We start from the raw sequence: 20,684 nt of genomic DNA, 5'->3' as shown, positions 1-20,684 counted from the left end.
CCATTTGTATAGTAAAAGATTTCAAAAGCAGATGACAAGGTGCATTTGTGAGATGCTTGAATATTGGTTTTTAATAACTTATAAAACACCTATGTTACAGCATCAACTATAAACATACTGTACATACACTGTGGATGAATAACAGGGTGATTTCTTTTTTTCAGACTGAACATTTCAAAATATTTGATATTTTGGGGGGGAGAAAACATAAGAACAATGAGCTGGAATGATAGAATCTACAAGAGGTTCAGATGGAACTCTGAGGATGAAAACAGAACAGACAGTGGACTGAGGACCAGATACAGCATTCACACCTGGGGCCATATTCATTAGGGCACACAGCAGCAAAATATTTTGCAAGTTCAGGTAGTCCCTCCCCGTTTCAGTCCTTTTTCTGACTTATGAATATGACCCCATCTTCTCAAATAGTAGTAGGTTGTAGAATGTATAGACTGGACTGGAGAGTAGTAGACTACTGTGGATAAATTATTCAGTCCTCACTGAGTGAGAGAAGGAACACTTCAACTAACACATAAAAGTCAACAGTGAATTGATTTACTGAACATAGCTAGTTAGATAGTTTGCCAGTGTCCATCTGCCAGCCCCCACTGTAGTTGTAACTGTGGTCAAATCTGCAAAGTGTAATTTGAGATGAATCAGCCTGTATGAATCTCTTTCTGGTAGTTATCTTCCTGGTTCACAGCAGAGCAACAGGAGCAGCTCTTCCATTGGTTTAAAACATCCAACTCACTATTTTATGGGATAATTAAACGCTCCAGTCCATTCACTCTCTCCTTCATGGTATATAGAACACAATTTTAGAGGGAGACAGAGAAGAGAGAAGGGAACATCTAGTATTTTACAGGATCAGCAGCCGAGCAGAGAGTATCTATGTACAGTCCAGAACAGCTGGAGAACAGCTAAGGAGGGTGTCTGTCTGGTGCTCAGGACAGTCCTTCACCCTCTGGCTGTGTATTGTGTTGTGTGTCTGTGTGTTGGATGGCGCTAGTGCGTTTGGTCCAGTAGTTATTCATCCTGTTTAGAGGAAGGGAGGAGGAGGGAAAGGAGGGATGATGAGGTAATAAGAGATCCAGTTGAAAGGTTGTTGGTGAAAGGCAAGAAAGTAAAACAAAATATAACTAAAAGTCTATGTCATCATGCGTCTGACTGGTCAGGAGGTGGGGGGCTGTTAGACCTGTTCTGCCCAGCTCTGGCTGCTCTGTCCCTGGGTAATGCTGCACTCTCAGACCCAGGCTGTGTTGAGCCTCTAGAGGGCTGCTGTCCATTAGGGCTGTTTGATTCCTTGTCTTTTGATGACGGCTTTCTCAGCTTCTTCTCCTCCTCTTCATCATCTTCTTCCTCGTCCTCCTCATTTCCCCCCTCTTTCTCCTCCTCTTCATCAGAGTCGATGCGGTTAAGTCGTTTGCGGATAGGACGATCTTCCTCGGATGACGACTCCGATTCCCCTTCATCGTTATCATCCTCATCATCTTTAGTGGAGGGTCTGCTTTTCTTCAGCAGAGCTAGACGTTTCTTCCGCTGTTCTATCAACACCTTCCTCCGCTTCCCTCTGCCCATCTTCTCTCCTCTCCTCTTCTTTCCCCTTGTTCTACTCTCCTCCACCTCTTCTTGCCGCCTCTTTCCCCTCATTCTCTTCTCTTCCTCCTCAGACTCTCTCGAATGGGAGGATTCTGAAATAGAGGGAGCGAGCGGCGGATTCATACAGCAGCAGGAGTTAACCCCGCATTCAGACACTAGCGGCAAAAACGTTCCTTTGCCCGGTGCAATGGAATCGATGGCTCTATTTTCTCTGCGTCTGGTGACGTGTTTTCCGCTTCATCCAGCCAACCAGAAAATGTTGGTTTAGGGACAGTGGTCGGTTTAGATTGGTTTAAATTTAGGAGGGGGAGGGGTGGAACGTTATCGGCACGCTTTCACTTGTAGAAGCGTTTTTTTCCGCTAGTGTCTGAATGCGGGTTGGTTATGAGTTGTTTACATTGACTAAATGACAGTCTGTCAAGTTCCACATGGACCTCCCTAATTGGGGGCAGGGATGGTAACCATAGTAACTGACCATCGCTGTTTGAGCTGGAGAGACGACGGCGGCGGGGTTTGGCCTTATCCTTATTGGTGGTTGCCTGGGAACACTCCGATTCTGACGTCTCGCGGTAGTTCACCTCCCGCTTCCGGCCCCTCCTTAAACCACACCTCTTCCTGTCTCCATCGCTGTCACTCAAATCACTGGTCTCTACAAAGAGAGAGAGAGAGAGAGAAGCAGCAGAGAGAGAGTTGTTTTACTTTCAACGGAACATGTTCTTTAACATCCAGCACCAAACCTCTGGATTTCTGTGTGTCTTCTTTTCCCAACTCATATTCCAAGCCTTACTCACCCATCTCCTCTTCCTCTTCACTCTCCTCCTCCTCCTCCCCCCATCCTCTCCTCCGTCTGCGTGGGCGTTTCTTGCACTTTGCTGCGGTCCTGGAGGTTCTCTGTTTAGGTGCCCGTCTCTGTGCCCGTGTGGACTGGCTCACGAAGCCCGGGTCGCTGGCAAAGCTGTCCACATCACTGGCTGCTTCCTCATCACCTGACGCTACAAACTCCTCCTCCTCCGTACTACACACACACACACACGCGTTAAAAGTTTGCATTTATAGTTCTCAAACTAAATATTACTTTACAATATGGAGTGTAGCTCCAATGAGTATCACCCACCCATACATATATCCACAGAATTACTAGGACTGACTTAAGGCCAGTCAGGCACAAACACACCTGGCGCTGAGCTGAAACTCCTCCTCGCTCTCTGCAGCCGTGCTGTCGCTCTCCAGGTCGTTGAGTCTCCGCCTCTTCCTGCTCCTGGTGGGAGGGGCCTGAGCTGTGGTTGGTCCTCGTTTCTCCTTCCCCTCCTCTGATAGGATGGTGGCCATGTCCTTACCCCGCCCCACCTCTACACACAGGACCACAGGGTTACACACTCACAACAACAGGAACACAGGCAGGCCACTATTCTGTCATCTAAACCCTCTTGTTCCTCATATTGAATGCATCCAAAGTGACACTATATTTACTTTATATAGTGCACTACATTTGACCAGGACCCTTAGGGCTCTGGTCAAAAGTAGTGCACTATATAGGGCAGGGTTCCCAAACTGGCATCCTGTGGGCCAAATTTGATTTGCCCCCTAAAAAAAAAGATTTCCCCAATTATTCTCACGCATAATAGAGAGACAAGTGATCGTATACAAATGTAAGCAAGGTTTGAAATGATTACGTTTTAGTCAAATATTATATCTGTTTGGGCTTCTTGTGGTTAATTTGCAATCTACAAATTATTAGTAATTATGTTCCGGCCCCTGACCATCCGCTTAAGAAAAAAATCGTCCCACAGCTGAATCTAGTTGATGATCCCTGATATAGAGAATACGGTGGCATTTGAGACAGCCATTCAGTCCTCAGTCTACACACTCACTCCCTCTCTATTTCTCACCTCCTCCATCCTCATCTCTGACGTCTTCCTCTATCGCTTCATCAATGGCGTCATCAAAGTCATCAAACCTGGAACACACGCAGACACCACACACACACCAGGGTTTACGTTTTCCTAGTCAGTCCTAGGAAAACGTGGAGCCGGACACGCAGTGGAGAATGACTCCCCCCCTCTCATTGAAGAGAGAGGGGGCAGTTGATTTACAAACAGAAAGTTAATACTGTTAATATTATCTAGCCTACACAGTACATTGTGTACTTATAGTAAGCCCTCAGCAGTTGAAGTCATCCCCCTCCCCAGCCCTGAGTTGCCTCAGAGCCATAGCCTGTACCCGATACGCATAAATAAATGTTTTAATATAAAGACCCATTCTGTACGGACCCAAGGACAACTAGACCCATTCCGTAAAAGACCTGGTTGGATCCAGACCCGGTCCGAGTGAGGAGAGCAGCAGAAAATAAATGTTTTAAGCTACATTATTAACCGGAGATGATAAAGCTTGAGAAGAGGGAAAGATGTACCACTCTAGGAAGGAGGGAGGGAGAGACAGCAACCAACCAAGCCGACTCACGCTATAGTAGACTATGGGTGGCAGGTAGCCTAGCGGTTAACAATGTTAGGTAGCAGCCTGCCTGTTGGCTCTTGGTCAGGGTAGCCTATCTTTCTCCTTTAACTTTTAATTCATTTTAGATATCTCCTAACTTTTGCCACACACGGAGGTAGGCGCTATGATGGTAGCCTGTAGTATATTGCTGCTCTGATGACTTATGATGGGCCATCAACAAGCTACACACGCCATGCTCCACTCTCGTGAAAAGCAAGAGCAGCAGCATCAATTATTCAATTTATCTCTCTACTGCAGCAGTCGGATATGAACGTGCCCTTCCGGACAAGTCAGTTAAAATTACACATACCCGAGACCCATGACAATCATATCAGATCCGACCCAGACCCATGATATTATTTATAATTCTGGATCCGGACCTGCTCAGGTCCCAGATCGGGTCTCGGGTACAGGTGAATCCGTGAAGATCTCTAGCTCAAACTGAGCATGTTATGTCTCCATGAGACGCCATCTTAACTGACTTCACTTGGTTTCAATGCGCTATGGAGTCTTCACATAGGAATGAATGGTGTCATGTGATTGATGGCTTTGTCCATTCATATATACAGTCATTGGGACGTGACCGAGAAGATTTTAATTTTACCGGCCATTTGAGAAATTTACCAGACCCATATGCTTTGGGTGCGTAACCCATTAGGGCGTCCACCAACAGTGCTCGATTAAGCAGCCAATAAAACATCATTTTCAAACATTTGCCAAAATGCAATTCGTAGGAAAACGCCATTCTATACAGCCCACCTGGTGCGAGCAGTTTCATATGTGACAGAGATGAACATCTCTGTTAGAAACTTCGAATGAAGGGGAATCTGAAGACGCAACTAGGATGGGACACTAAAATGACTAGGATTGTGCCTTTGGCATCTGCACAACGAAAGAAAGTTAATATGAAAACCAATAGAACAGCAGAGAAATGCTGGTTTCAATGGCATATGAGGAAGTCTTTATAAAATAATTGCCTCCACGTTTCTATAGTGTGATTATTCCTAGGCTACTTTGAAGCAAGGTAAGACTCATAATATAGAGTAAAACATCCAGGTTTCAAACAATTAAGTATATGTTTTCAAAATGCATACTGCCTCCAGCTCACATTGCAAAGTAGTGGGTGACATGCTTTTAGCCTGCCTACCATAGCCCATGCACTTGAATGGGAGGCAGCGCTTCAATTACCAGTTGAGAAAAAAACAAATAGTAGCTCTTTATAAATCGTGGCCAACAAAACTGTTTTTAACACACAACTGCATTTAGAATTGTTGCGCAATGACACGTTTCACTCTAGCAGCAACAAGTTTGACAAGTGACATGCCGCTCATAGTATGCTATGTGATAAATAAACACATGACGACTAACGAAAATACACACTCCCCCACTAAATTTGGCAAATTAACCTATAGACCGATAAGCATGACGGTCAAATGCATTTACAGCGACTGACATTTCCATCAATGAATTCAACTAAATTTCAATTGGATTGTTTTTCCGGCTATATTTTATTTATTTTTCCTCTGCCAAAAGCCGGCAATTACGGAAACCCTTGCACACAAGCACACTATGAGACGGGAGAGTCACCATGACAACATGTTTTATTTGAGCTGTGCAGTCACTTCTCTTTCACACACACACACACACACACACACACACACACACACACACACACACACACACACACACACACACACACACACACACACACACACACACACACACACACACACACACACACACACACACACACACACACACACACACACACACACACACCTGTAGCTGATACACTTCCTGGTTCTGGTAGACCTCCTTCCCAGGTTTTTGGTATTTTTTGCATCTTTCTTCTTCACCAGTTTCTCCTCTTCTTCCTCCCCTTCCTGCTAGAAACACATAACACACATACACAATTTCAGATTATGATAATTTATTTGACCTTCTAGACTAATTTTGCCTGATAGTACACACACAATTAGGCTTACAGGAATGATGTTCTCCACACTGATTCCCACATACACCAGACGCTCCCTCCTACAGAGACAAAACACACAGGAATTCCACAACCATTTCAGTGTGTTAGGTGTGTGTGTGTGTATGACAGTGTGTGAGTGAGACTGCGTGTGACGTGTGAGACTGTGTGTGGTCTGTGTGTTACCTCCTCTCAGCTCGGTCTCTTTTCTTCAGAGCGCAATCCAGATTTTGCAGCTGCTCCTCTAGTCTGTCACACAGCAGTTTCTACATAGACCAGGGACAGTGTTAAAACACACACGCACGGACAAACACACACACACTCTCTCTCACTTACGTGTTGGCAGGGCGGGCAGAACCATTCTCCCTCAGGTATGACCATGAGAGGGGGTCTGAGGCAGGCGGTGTGGTAACCACTATCACATGAATCACACAGCAGGATCTGCAGCAGAGAAACACACAGGTTGGTTTCAAACGGAGTGTACGCACATTCAGGTGCTGGGTGTAAATAAACTCATGAAATCAAGAATAGATAGTGATCTGCAGGGAAACAGTTGGCTTCACAGTAAAGCACACACAATATACCATAAGTCATTCAGATGCAGAGACAAAAACAAAAAAACTAAATCTCCTCCACACACACATCTCACCAGTTCGGGGTGGTTGGGGAGTCCACAGTGGCTGCAGGGATCTTCATTAGGCATCTCCTCTGATTGGCTAGAGTCATCTGAGTCACAAATACTTCCCTCCCTCCCTCTCTCCTCGTCTCCTCCCTCATTCGGTTTGCATCTCTTCGCTCGAGTGTTTGACCAGCGGGCGCCTCGCTGTCTTCGTCTGCTCTGTAAACACATGCACAAACGGTTACAATCAATCACATTGATAAACAACATTTTCTTGACAATGATCATTTTGATCTTCATACAAAGCCTTACACATCACTTACATCACTTAGATCTTATCTGTCGGAAAGATATCAATTTGTCTCTGTGAATGGTTTGTCCTCCGACAAATCAACTGTAAATTTCGGTGTTCCTCAAGGTTCCGTTTTAGGACCACTATTGTTTTCACTATATATTTTACCTCTTGGTGATGTCATTCGGAAACATAATGTTAACTTTCACTGCTATACGGATGACACACAGCTGTACATTTCGATGAAACATGGTGAAACCCCAAAATTGCCCTCGCTGGAAGCCTGTGTTTCAGACATAAGGAAGTGGATGGCTGCAAATGTTCTACTTTTAAACTCGGACAAAACAGAGATGCTTGTTCTAGGTCCCAAGAAACAAAGAGATCTTCTGTTGAAGCTGACAATTAATATTGATAGTTGTACAGTCGTCTCAAATAAAACTGTGAAGGACCTCGGCGTTACTCTGGACCCTGATCTCTCTTTTGACGAATATATCAAGACTGTTTCAAGGACAGCTTTTTTCCATCTACGTAACATTGCAAAAATCTGAAACTTTCTGTCCAAAAATGATGCAGAAAAATGTATCCATGCTTTTGTCACTTCTAGGTTAGACTACTTGACTAGAACCCAAAAATTTGATCATATTACTCCAGTGCTAGCCTCCCTACACTGGCTTCCTGTTAAGGCAAGGGCTGATTTCAAGGTTTTACTGCTAACCTACAAAGCATTACATGGGCTTGCTCCTACCTATCTTTCCAATTTGGTCCTGCCGTACATACCTACACGTACGCTACGGTCACAAGACGCAGGCCTCCTAATTGTCCCTAGAATTTCTAAGCAAAGAGCTGGAGGGAGGGCTTTCTCCTATAGAGCTCCATTTTTATGGAATGGTCTGCCTACCCATGTGAGAGACGCAGACTCGGTCTCAACATTTAAGTCTTTACTGAAGGCTCATCTCTTCAGTAGGTCATATGATTGAGTGTAGTCTGGCCCAGGAGTGTGAAGGTGAACGGAAAGACAATGGAGCAACGAACCGCCCTTGCTGTCTCTGCCTGGCCAGTTCCCCTCTCTCCACTGGGATTCTCTGCCTCTAACCCTATTACAGGGGCTGAGTCACTGGCTTACTGGTGCTCTTCCATGCCGTCCCTAGGAGGGGTGCGTCACTTAAGTGGGTTTTAGTCACTGACGTGATCTTCCTATCTGGGTTGGCGCCCCCCCCCCCCTTGGGTTGTGCCATGGCGGAGATCTTTGTGGGCTATCCTCAGCCTTGTCTCAGGATGGTAAGTTGGTGGTTGAAGATATCCCTCTAGTGGTGTGGGGGCTGTGCTTTGGCAAAGTGGGTGGGGTTACATCCTGCCTGTTTGGCCCTGTCCGGGGGTATCGTCGGATGGGCCCACAGTGTCTCCCGACCCCTCCTGTCTCAGCCCCCAGTATTTATGTGTCGGGGGGCTAGGGTCAGTCTGTAATATCTGGAGTATTTCTCCTGTCTTGTCCCGTGTGAATTTAAGCAACCCCCCCTGACCATGGACTCAGGACTACCTGGCATGATGACTCCTTGCTGTCCCCAGTCCACCTGGCCGTGCTGCTGCTCTAGTTTCAACTGTTCTGCCTGCGGCTATGGAACCCTGACCTGTTCACCGGACGTGCTACCTGTCCCAGACCTGCTGTTTTCAACTCTCTAGAGACAGCAGGAGCGGTAGAGATACTCTGAACGATCGGCTATGAAAATCCAACTGACATTTACTCCTGAGGTGCTGATCTGTTGCACCCTCAACAACCACTGTGATTATTATTATTTGACCCTGCTGGTCATCTATGAACATTTGAGCATCTTGGCCATGTTCTGTTATAATCTCCACCCAGCACAGCCAGAAGAGGACTGGCCACCCCTCATAGCCTGGTTCCTCTCTAGGTTTCTTCCTAGGTTCTGGCCTTTCTAGGGAGTTTTTCCTAGCCACCGTGCTTCTACACCTGCATTGTTTGCTGTTTGGGGTTTTAGGCTGGGTTTCTGTACAGCACTTTGAGATAGCTGATGTAAGAAGGGCTTTATAAATACATTTGATTTGACTTATAAATTAGTAAATTGACTTTTAAAACAAAGTAGTTACCTTTACAGTCCTGCTTTGTCCCTCAGGGTTTGCTCTCTTCTTTTGCCATTGAGCAGTCTTCACCTCCTCTTCTTCCCTCCTCACTCCTGGGGGTGCATCTTGGCTCTTCACCTTGTTTGGGCTGGGTCTGTAGGTAGGGTTGATCAGTAAAATATATAAATATCAAATTACAGAACAATAGACCACTCCAAACACCACCAGCAGAGCTGGGGCACAGTTGGAGAAGATGGCCAAAGACAGTCAGAAGATGAGAGCCTTTGTTGCTGCTCTATAAGCTAGCAGGCACGACGGCGATGCGTGAGTGAGTGATATTACAGCAGAATATTCTATCTATTGTTCAGCTCTACATGATAAATTGTCACCTCAGTTGTTGTGATGAAAGAAGTTATGTTATGGTAATAATCATTGAGAAATTGTGATGGAAAGAGATTCTATCATGGACCTTACCTGCAGATCCGAGCCGATCTCCGCAGAGACCTCCCATCTCCCTGCTCCTCCCCCTTCTCCTCCTCTTCTCTCACGTTCTCTATCCTCTGGTTGGGAGGGATCTTTATCTTCAGCCTGATCCCTTCTTTCTGCAGCTCAGAGGAGGCCTCAAGGGGACCCGGCCGGTCTGCTGCTCCATGCCCAGCTCCCCTCACCCCGGCATGGGCTGGTGTGTCTGTGCTGAGGGCCTCTCCCTGGTCCCTCTGTCCTTCTACAGTCTGGCTGTTCTTTGACTCCTGCTCCTTCTCTCCTGAAGTACTCTTCTTCTCCTCTTCCTCTGTTCCATGGCATCCCTCGCTTTTCTCCATATGGAGGGTGGTCTTTTTCTCTTTCTCTTCTTTTTCTTTTGGGTTGTCATCCCTCTCTCCAGACAGGTCTCCATCTAACCTCTCCCTCGCTTTCTCTCTTCCATCCTCTCCTAACCTCTCCCTTGATCTCTCTCCTTTCTCCTTCCTTTCCCTCTCCTCTCTTCCTGCCTGTCTCTCCTGTCCTCTAGGCTCCAGGGGTGTTGGGGCTTCAGTCTCTCCCCAGCCAGGACTCTTCCTCACCAGGACTGACTGCCTGCTCCTCTCCTTGTCTGGAGCTCTGGCCCTATCCGCCCCCTCCTCTGCCCCAGGTTTGGTTCTGTCCGTACAGAATGATCCGCCATCTTGTTGCTGTGAGGCCGACCTGCAGATGACCCCCACATGACCTATACCCCCTGTGAGCCCTCCAAGCCCGTTTAGGGGAGCTCCCCCATTGGTCAACTCCTCTGGCAGTGGGACAGCTAGGCCCCCAGGTGGCGCTGACTGCCTCCCCAGCTGCTCCTCCTTGGTATGTGTTACTGAAGGGTTACGGACAATGATGCTACTGCTAGTACTGCTGCTATGGCTGTTGTTGTTGTGTTGGTTGCTGTGCATGTCATTGTTGTGATGTGTATTGCTATGGTGACGGTTAGCGCCAAAGAGCTCTCTCTTCTTCAGTGGTATCTTGGCCTGCTGGTCGGTCCTCAGGGCCCGCTCCGCTTCCTCCTTCACAGGAGGAACTTCCTGTTTTGTCGTTGCCGAGACGGGCGCCATGACGACGGAGACAGCATTGCTAGGGGAGTTGTTAAGCGTTTGGGTCTCCTCTTTGACGAGCGCGGTGATGGTGCTCACTCTGTTGTCAATCACTTCTGACCTCTCCTCCTTCCTCACACTCTGTGTCTCTCCCTCTTCTTTCTCCTCATATTTTTTCATTTCCTTTTCTTCCTTCATCTCAACTGCAAAGTTTTCCTCTTTCACTGAGAAAGGTTCAGGTTTGGTTGGGTTTTCCTTCTCTGCTAACATTGCCATGTTGTCATCCGTACTAGTGGATTCTGGGTAGGTAGATGATCTACTCTTTTCTCGCTTATCCTCCTCTTCCTCCTTCTTCTCTCTCTCTTTACTCTTGTTCTTGTCTTCCTCAGCCTTCCTCTTCTGTCTTGCCTCCTCCTCTTCCTCCTCCTTTACCTCTCCTCCAGCCTCGCCTTGAAAAATCATCACAGATGTTGACATGTTATATTGCAGCTCTGGTTCCAACATTCATTTATAATAACACAATTATAATATGTCAGTAGTAACAACACAATCATAATACTAGTAACTACACCATCATATTACTAGTAACAACAGAAATCTTACCCTCCTCTGTGTGTCTTCTCCCCCTCTCCACAGGCGTGGCAAAGTTGGATCCTCCCTCCTTCTCTCTGTCCATCTCTTTCTCTCTCTCGGTCTCTCCCTCCTTGTGTTCTGGGTCCAGCTGGGTCTTCAGGAGGTCCAGAGCATCGGCCAAGTCGTTCCGGGTTCTGAGGACAAACAGAACATTCTGATAGAATATTCTGAACATACAGTGCGGTAAAAAAGTATTTGCCCCGTTTCTGATTTTCTCTATTTTTGCATATTCTTTGATAATGAGCGTTATCAGATCTTTAATCAAAACCTAATATTAGATAAAGGGAACCTGAGTTTACAAATAAGCACCAAAAAAATGTATACTTATTTTATTTATGTAAGTGACAAAGTTATGCAACACCCAATTCCACTGTCTGAAAAAGTAATTGCCCCCTTACACTCAATAACTGGTTGTGCCTCCTTTAGCTGCAATGACTGCAACCAAATGCTTCCTGTAGTTGTCGATCAGTCTCTCACATCGCTGTGGAGGAATTTTGGTCCACTCTTGCATGCAGAACTGCTTTAACTCGGCAACATTTGTGGGTTTTCAAGCATGAACTGCTCGTTTCAAGTCCTTCCACAACATGTCAATTGGGATTAGGTCTGGACTTTGACTAGGCCATTCCAAAACTTAAAATGGATTGCTTTTTAACCATTTTCATGTAGACTGATTGTGTGTTTTGGACCATTGTCTTGCTGCATGACACAGCTGCTCTTTAGTTCACAGACGTTTTGGAATGGCCTAGTCAAAGTCCAGACCTAATCCCAATTGACATGTTGTGGAAGGCCTTGAAACGAGCAGTTCATGCTTGAAAACCCACAAATGTCGCAGAGTTAAAGCATGGAAGAATGATCCAAAATTCCTCCACAGCGACGTGAGAGACTGATCAACAACTACAGGAAGCGTTTGGTTGGAGTCTTTGCAGTTAAAGGTGCAACAACCAGTTATTGAGGTCACAATTACTTTTTCACAAAGTGGCATTGGGTGCTGCATAACTTTTTTTATGAAATATGTAATTGTTGTGTTATTTGTTCACTCAGGCTCCCTTTATCTAATATTAGGTTTAGGTTGAAGATCTGATAACATTCAGTATCAAAAATATGCAAAAGTAGAGAAAATTAGCAAGGGAGCAAATACTTTTTCACAGCACTGTACATATACCCTTTCTCTCTTCTCAGATGCTCCAACTAGGGTTGCAAAAAATACATGCATCCATCCATCATTACCTGACGATACATCTCCAGGTGGATCCGTCCCAGTCGTCCTGTTCCTCTGTATACAGGCGAATGTTGTGTTGGGCGTCAGTCTGCAGCCAGTACATCAGGCCCTGTCTGTCTCTGCCCAAGGGCTGCAGCCTCATTGCCTCCGCCTCCTCCTCGTTCACCAACGTCTTGAACTTCAGGTTGTCATCAAACTGGATCTCACACAGGTACTGGGGTCAGAGAGACGAGGGGGTTAGGGTCAGACAGAGAGAAGAAAACAGTACAGTGCCTTCAGAAAGTACTCACACCCCTTTACTTTTTCCACATTTCATTGCCATTTTTTTGTCAACGATCTACACAAAATACTCTAATTTCAAAGTGAAAAAATAAATAAAAAAATGATTAATGGAAAACAAATATATGTTAAGAATCACCTTCAGCAGCAATTACAGTTGTGGGTCTTTCTGGGTTAGTCTCTAAGACCTTTGTAAACCTGGATTGTATAATATTTGCCCATTTATTTCTTTTTTAAATTCTTCAAGCTCTGTCAAGTTGGTTGTTGATCATTGCTAGACAGCCATTTTCAAGTCTTGCCATAGATTTTAAGCCGGATAAGTAAAAACTGTAACTAGGCCACTCAGGAATATTCAATATTCAAGCAACTCCAGTGTATAATTGGCCTTGTGTTTTAGGTTATTGTCCTGCTGAAAGGTGGATTTCTCTCCCAGTGTCTGTTGGAAAGCAGACTGAACCAGATTTCCCTCTAAGATTTTGCCTGTGCTTAGCCCTATTCCGTTTATTTTTTTTAACTCCCTCGTCCTTGCCGATGACAAGAATACCCATAACATGATGCAGCCACCACCATGCTTGAAAATATGAAGAGGTGTATGTGTTAGATTTGCCCCAAACATAATGCTTTGTATTCTGGACAAAAATATAATTTCTTTGCCTCATTTATTTCAGAATTACTTTAGTGCCTTATTGCAAACAGGATGCATGTTTTGTAATATTTTTTATTCTGTACAGGCTTCCTTCTTTTCAATCTGTCATTTAGGTTAGTATTGTGGAGTAACTAAACTCAGCAAAAAAAAGAAACGTCCTCTCACTTTCATCTGCATTTATTTTCAGCAAACTTACCATGTGTAAATATTTGTATGAACCTATCAAGATTCAACAACTGAGACATAAACTGAACAAGTTCCACAGACACGTGACTAACAGAAATTGAGTAATGTGACCCTGAACAATGGGGGGGAAAGTAACAGTCAGTATCTGGTGTGGCCACCAGCTGCATTAAGTACTAGAGGTTGACCGATTAATCGGGGCGATTTCAAGTTTTCATAACAATCGGTAATCAGCATTTTTGGACACTGATTTTGGCCGATTACATTGCACTCCACGAGGAGACTGCGTGGCAGGCTGACTACCTGTTATGTGAGTGCAGCAAGGAGCCAAGGTAAGGTGCTAGCTAGCATTAAACTTATCTTATAAAAAACAATCAATCTTAACATAATCATTAGTTAACTACACATGGTTGATGATATACTAGTTTATCTAGCTTGTCCTATGTTGCATATAATCGATGCGGTGCCTGTTAATTTATCATTGAATCACAGCTTACTTCGCCAAACGGGTGAGTTAACAAGCGCATTCGCGAAAAAAGCACTGTCGTTGCACCAATGTGTACCTAACCATAAACATCAATGCCTTTCTTAAAATCAATACACAAGTATATATTTTTAAACCTGCATATTTACCGTAATTTCTGGACTATTAAGCGCACCTGAATATAAGCACCCACTGAATTAAAAAAAATATATGTATTTTGTACATAAATAAGCCGCACATGTCTATAAGTCGCAGGTGCCTACCGGTACATTGAAACAAATTAACTTTACACAGCCTTTAAACGAAACACGGCTTGTAACAAAAATAAATAGGCTTTTAAACATAACACGGCTTGTAACAAAAATAAATAGGCTTTAACGAAACGTGGCTTGTAACAAAAATAAAAAAAATAGCAGTAAACAGTAGCCTACCAAGAAAGTCATTGGTCACTATCTTCCTCCTCCTGTGCACTGAAACCACTGAAGTCATCTCCTTCGGTGTTGGAGTTGAATAGCCTCAGAATTGCTTCATCCGATGTTGGATCGTTTTCATTTTCGCTCGTCACTTTCATCCGGAGGCAAATTCCCCGCTGAGCTCATGCTGCCCTCTTCAACACGCAGCAGTCCAGCCTTTCGAAACCCGTTGATGATAGTGGATTTTTTGACAATGCTCCACGCTGTCAGGACCCACTGGCATGATGGGAAGTTTGAGCGCGCTCGATTTACGTCACATTATGTGACGGTGCTCAGTTTTTTGGCGGCATGAATTTACATTTACATTACATTTAAGTCATTTAGCAGACGCTCTTATCCAGAGCGACTTACAAGTTGGTGCATTCACCTTATGATGTCCAGTGGAACAAAATTCGCTCTTCTTCAAGCATTGCGCTGTTTATGACTTCATGCCTATCAACTCCCAAGATTAGGCTGGCAATACTAAAGTACCTATTAGAACATCCAATAGTTAAAGGTATATGAAATACAAATGGTATAGAGAGAAATAGTCCGATAATAACTACAACCTAAACCTTCTTACCTGGGAATATTGAAGACCCATGTTAAAAGGAACCACCAGCTTTCATATGTTCTGAGCAAGGAACTTAAACGTTAGCTTTTTTACATGGCACATATTGCACTTTTACTTTCTTCTCCAACACTTTGTTTTTGCATTATTTAAACCAACTTGAACATGTTTCATTATTTATATGAGACTAAATTGATATAATTGATGTATTATACTAAGTTAAAATAAGTGTTCATTCAGTATTGTTGTAATTGTCATTATATATATATATATATATATATATATAAATAAAAATCGGTATCTGCTTTTTTTGGTCCTCCAATAATCGGTATCGGCGTTGAAAAATTATAATCGGTCGACCTCTATTAAGTACTGCTGTGCATCTCCTCCTCATGGACTCCACCAGATTTGCCAGTTCTTGCTGTGAGATGTTACCCCACTCTTCCACCAAGGCACCTGCAAGTTCCCGGACATTTCTGGGGGGAATGGCCCTAGCCCTCACCCTCCGATCCAACAGGTCCCAGACGTGCTCAATGGGATTGAGATCCGGGCTCCTCGCTGGCCATGGCAGAACACTGATATTCCTGTCTTGCAGGAAATCACGCACAGAACGAGCAGTGGCATTGTCATGCTGGAGAGTCATGTCAGGATGAGCCTGCAGGAAGGGTACCACATGAGGGAGGAGGATGTCTTCCCTGTAATGCACAGCGTTGAGATTGCCTGCAATAACAACAAGCTCAGTCTGATGATGCTGTGACACACCGCCCCAGACCATGACGGACCCTCCACTTCCAAATCGATCCCGCTCCAGAGTACAGGCCTCGGTGTATCGCTCATTCCTTTGACGATAAACGCGAATCTGACCATCACCCCTGGTGAGACAAAACCGCGACTCGTCAGTGAAGAGCACTTTTTGCCAGTCCTGTCTGGTCCAGCGACGGTGGGTTTGTGCCCATAGGCGACGTTGTTGCCGGTGATGTCTGGTGAGGACCTGCCTTACAACAGGCCTACAAGCCCTCAGTCCAGCCTCTCTCAGCCTATTGTTGTTGCCATCCTGTACCTGTCCCGCAGGTGTGATTTTCGAATGTACCGATCCTGTGCAGGTGTTGTTACACGTGGTCTGCCACTGCGAGGACCATCAGCTGTCCATCCTTTCTCCCTGTAGTGCTGTCTTAGGCGTCTCACAGTACAGACATTGCAATTTATTGCCCTGGCCACATCTGCAGTCCTCATGCCTACTTGCAGTATGCCTAAGACACATTCACGCAGATGAGCAGGGACCCCGGGCATCTTTCTTTTGGTGTTTTTCAGTCAGTAGAAAGGCCTCTTTAGTGTTTTAAATTTTCATAACTGTGACCTTAATTGCCTACTGCCTGTAAGCTGTTAGTGTCTTAACGACCGTTCCACAGGTGCATGTTCATTAATTGCTTATGGTTCATTGAACAAGCATGGGAAACAGTGTTTAAACCCTTTACAGTGAAGATCTGTGAAGTTATTTGGATTTTTACAAATTATCTTTGAAAGACAAGGTCCTGAAAAAGGGCAGTGTCTTTTTTTGCTGAGTTTACAATGTTGTTGATCCATCCTCAGTTCTCTCCTATCACAGCCATTTAACTCTGTAACTGGTTTAAAATCACCATTGGCCTCATGGTGAAATCCCTGAGCAGTATCCGTACTCTCCGTCAACTGAGTTAGGAAGGACGCATGTAGCTTTGTAGTGACTGGGTGTATTTATACACCATCCAAAGTGTAATTAATCGCTTCACCATGCTCAAAGGGATATTTAATGTCATTTTTTTCCCTTTTTTTTTTTTTACCAATCTTCCAATAGGTGCCCTTCTTTGCAGTTTCGTTGTTGTATCTGTGCTTGAAATTCACTCCTCGGCTGAGGGATCTTACGGGTAATTGTATGTGTGGGGTACAGAGATGAGTCATTCAAAAATCATGTTAAACACTATTATTTCACACAGAGTTAGTCCATGCAACTTATTATCTGACTTGTTAAGCACATTTGTACTACTGTTATTTAGGCTTGCCATACAAAGGGGTTGAATACTTATTGACTCAAGATATTTCAGCTTTTAATTTTGTATTAAATATGTAAATATTTCTAAAAACATTATTCCACTTTGACATTATGGGGTATTGTGTGTAGAACAGTGACACAAAGTCTACATTTAATATATTTTAAATTCAGGCTGTAACAACAAACTGTGGAAAAAGTCAAGGGGTGTGAATACTTTCTGAAGGCACTGTATATTATCAATATGCTGTTCATACATAGAGTAGATGTCACAGCAGACGTAAAGAGGTAGACTAGTGTGATAGTCTGCACAATATGTGTGTGTCTTACTTTGAGGATGCTGGTTTTGCACTCCATGCTCAAATCCTGGTAGCCCTTGTGTTCCAGCTCCCATGCCCAGCTACTGTTGATGTCCTGGCATACCTGTGTGATAAATATACAGTCATTACAGGTGTACACACGCACACGCACACACACACACACACACACACACAGCTCACCTTAGCCAGGTACCTCTCCCACTTGTCTGCAGACACAGACTTGCCAAGCTTCCTCAGGAGCTTGACATGCAGCTCCACCAGCGGCTTGGGAACTGAGAGAGATACACAGAGATAATACATTAGTTAATACATTATTTTGTTATAAAACTAAACACACGGTCATAACACCAGCTTGTATAACACTAAACACCTATTACAACACCCAATGTGCTGTGGGAATACAAAAAAAAATCAACATTCTCCTTCATTTATTCTGACCGTCTGTGTAATTCACATTGATTCACACTTTCTTAAAATTATTCTCAAAGATCTAGCTAACAGTGGCACGGGTGGAGGTAAGATCAACAACAACTGTGATTCATTGTCATTTTTTGCATTAATATAAAAAACACGACGACGTTTTTGGTGAACAAGGGAGGGAATGTGGAAAAAGCTAACAACGTTATCGCGGAAGTCTACATACAGTTAACTAACTAGCTAGCTAATAACAACATATTTCCTACAGATACTGTAACGTTAGTAGCTAGCTAGGTACGCCACACACTGCTAGCCAGATAGCTAGCTGGCTAAATCGTGACAAGAAAGCCTCAGTAGCTACCATTGTCTCTAAAGAGGATTTAAATAGTTAAAAACTGTGGCAAATGTACAGTCTGAGGAATTTGAAATCAGCGGTATTTTATTGGAATGAATTGATAGCCACCAGCAAAACTAATGCTTGGTTTAGCATGAAGTTGGCTAGCACGGCTATATCACGCATTGCGCCTGCGCGACATTGACAGTCAGCCACCCTGTACTTGCCAAGTAACGTTCGTGTTTTATCGGACTATTTTGACAACTGTTTACGACACGATTTGCCACAATACGAGATCGATTCTATTCAAACAGTATTTACTCATACACACTGGGGCTGAGTTTGATACTTTTCTTGCACTAGTATGGGCAGGCAAGCATGGAAAAGTACACCTGATCACTAGCTAGCTAGCTAACAAAATGAAGCTAGGTAACTAGCTGGTTTGGTAATTCAAGCAGGAATGGCAAGTTAGCTACTTATCAAATAGTTAAGTAACGGTACATCTAGCTAGCTACATCAATCAGTAACGTTAGCCAGTTATACCCAGGCACATGTCACAGTGTGTGTGTGGAACCCCCCAGCCAGCTAGCTGTACTGGCTCCCCCCTGACCACCCAGCTAGCTAGCAAGTCAGTGATGAGGATGCTGAGACCCTCTTCCTCTCCCTTCCCACCTGTCGATGTGTCCCGGAGATACCTCTCCATCTGCGGAAACGTGAGTTCGGGGAGGTCCAGGGCTTGTCCGTAGCGCTCCAGGAACGAGCAGACCACTGCGAAACTGGGGCAGAGACCGGGGTTTGAGCCCTGCGCTGCCGCTAAAGCAGCCATTTTTCCAGCCGGGGAGTAGGATGAGAATGAACGGAGTTGGGAGGACAGAAAAGAGCCCAGAATTCAGCGCGCCAACATCGCATCGTGGGTGGCTCTGTGACCAGGTAGTCCCCCCCACCTCTACCCCCCAGGGACGCAAGTTTCAAACATCAAGAATGTTATTGTTGTGGTTTATTATCTAGGCCCATATGATTACTAAACATTTCATGACCTAGTAGGAAAATGAGTCATATAGCTAGCAGGCATATTTTAGGTGCTCTACAGTCTATATGTTATAACGTTGCGGCCATCGTGCATAATATAGCTAGTCTTTTTATTTCACATAGCTACGGTAGTTGGCGAATTACGTCAGTGGATACAATATTCACAGCAATGTCCACACTGTAACGTCACCCGTTTATGTAAAATACAAATGTGATTTGTGGAAAAAGACAGGAGGACCAGCACTGGTTGGATGCGGATCTTGCGCACCCCACCGGTGTAAATGCGGCGTGTGATTGGATAGAATATTTGACGGAGGGGGGCGTGTACAGACGCTAGAGCAGGGGTCGGGAACCTTTTTGACTAAGAGAGCCATGAAAGCAAAACATTTGGAAATTTATTTCAGTGAGAGCCATATAATATATTTTAAAAGTGAATTCAACTAAATGTCAGTATAATAAGCCTCTGAATTTATTCTTAAATAATGTTGTTATAATATTCGCTTGCACCCTGCTCAGTAGCTCTTGGCACGCTTTCTTTCTGCTGTCTCCCGCAGGGTATTTTGATGCAAAGGTAGCATGGCGCGTGTCGAAGTGCCGCTTTACATTCGACCGTTTCATCGATGTAATTTTGTCATTGCAAATTAGACACACCGCAGAACCTGCTCTCTCCACAAAGGCGAATTCTTCGGTCCATTCGTCCTGAAATGTACGATACTCGTCATCTTTTTTTCTTTTTGCCATCTTCTTCGTCGAAGGGTTAGCTTTGAGCTAATGACCGAGCAGACTGATTCAAAAGGAGGCGTTTACCTGTTTTACCTAGCAACGGCCAACGTAGGCCAGTATCATTTAATTAAAATAATGGACAATTGCTCCTGCAGCCCTGAACAGGACATGAGCAGTGAAAAATCGATGGATGGATTAAAACAAGGAGTTGTAGCGATGAGACAAGATAGTAATTACCAGCGATTGGATACCACGAAAATTGGGGAGAAAAGGGGATAAAATTTATAAAAAATAAAAAAAAAGTGAGAATATTTTGTTTTATCTGCGAGCCAGATGCAATCATCAAAAGAGCCACACCTGGCTCGGGAGCCATAGGTTCCCGACCCCTGCGCTAGAGGGAGGGTAGGCAACTCTACATACAGTGCCTTCATAAAGTCAATAGGGGTGGGTATAATTTGTGGAACGTTCCAACAGTAATCTGTTCCAAAACTTCGTAAATAACAAGGATGTCAACAAACAACGCATACACAGTTGTATAGCGACAGAATGAGATACCAGGTAGGGAGTGGGCTATTTAATTACGTTTTTCACTCACCACGTTTATTCCGGAAAATGTCTGTTCTCACTCTGGTAGCCTATGGACTAACATTAAGAATAAGCTACGTGGTGAGTTGATGCCTATTAGTCAACTAGTTGAATTGATCATGCTACTTTGTATGCGTTGTTTGTTGGCAACCTTGTACTTTACGCAGTTTTTGGAACAGATT

General features: G+C 44.3%; 1 protein-coding gene across 2 annotated transcripts; it reads right to left on the bottom strand.

The window, feature by feature from the left end:
- Nucleotides 1–44: 44 nt before the first annotated feature.
- LOC139548877 (remodeling and spacing factor 1-like) lies at nt 45–19,142 on the bottom strand. Of its 2 annotated transcripts, none has more exons than XM_071358793.1 (17): nt 18,838–19,142; nt 17,595–17,686; nt 17,425–17,517; nt 12,465–12,670; nt 11,208–11,371; nt 9,529–11,053; nt 9,082–9,208; nt 6,714–6,902; nt 6,401–6,505; nt 6,251–6,330; nt 6,078–6,126; nt 5,872–5,978; nt 3,489–3,556; nt 2,774–2,948; nt 2,391–2,614; nt 2,075–2,248; nt 45–1,691 (listed from the first exon to the last, which is right to left on the bottom strand). In XM_071358793.1, exons 1-17 carry the CDS (start codon nt 18,989–18,991, stop codon nt 1,156–1,158), a joined length of 4,068 nt encoding a protein of 1,355 aa, XP_071214894.1. In that variant the 5' UTR covers nt 18,992–19,142; the 3' UTR covers nt 45–1,155. The 2 variants fall into 2 exon arrangements, with proteins under 2 accessions (XP_071214894.1, XP_071214893.1); XM_071358792.1 differs by having other exon boundaries at nt 5,872–5,975; nt 18,838–19,015.
- Between the last annotated feature and the right edge of the window lie 1,542 nt (nt 19,143–20,684).

Source organism: Salvelinus alpinus, chromosome 22 (assembly GCF_045679555.1).
Source record: "Salvelinus alpinus chromosome 22, SLU_Salpinus.1, whole genome shotgun sequence".
Taxonomy (NCBI): Eukaryota; Metazoa; Chordata; class Actinopteri; order Salmoniformes; family Salmonidae; genus Salvelinus; species Salvelinus alpinus.
The sequence above is the reverse complement of the archived record's forward strand: the minus strand, read 5'-3'. Positions and strand labels throughout refer to the sequence as shown.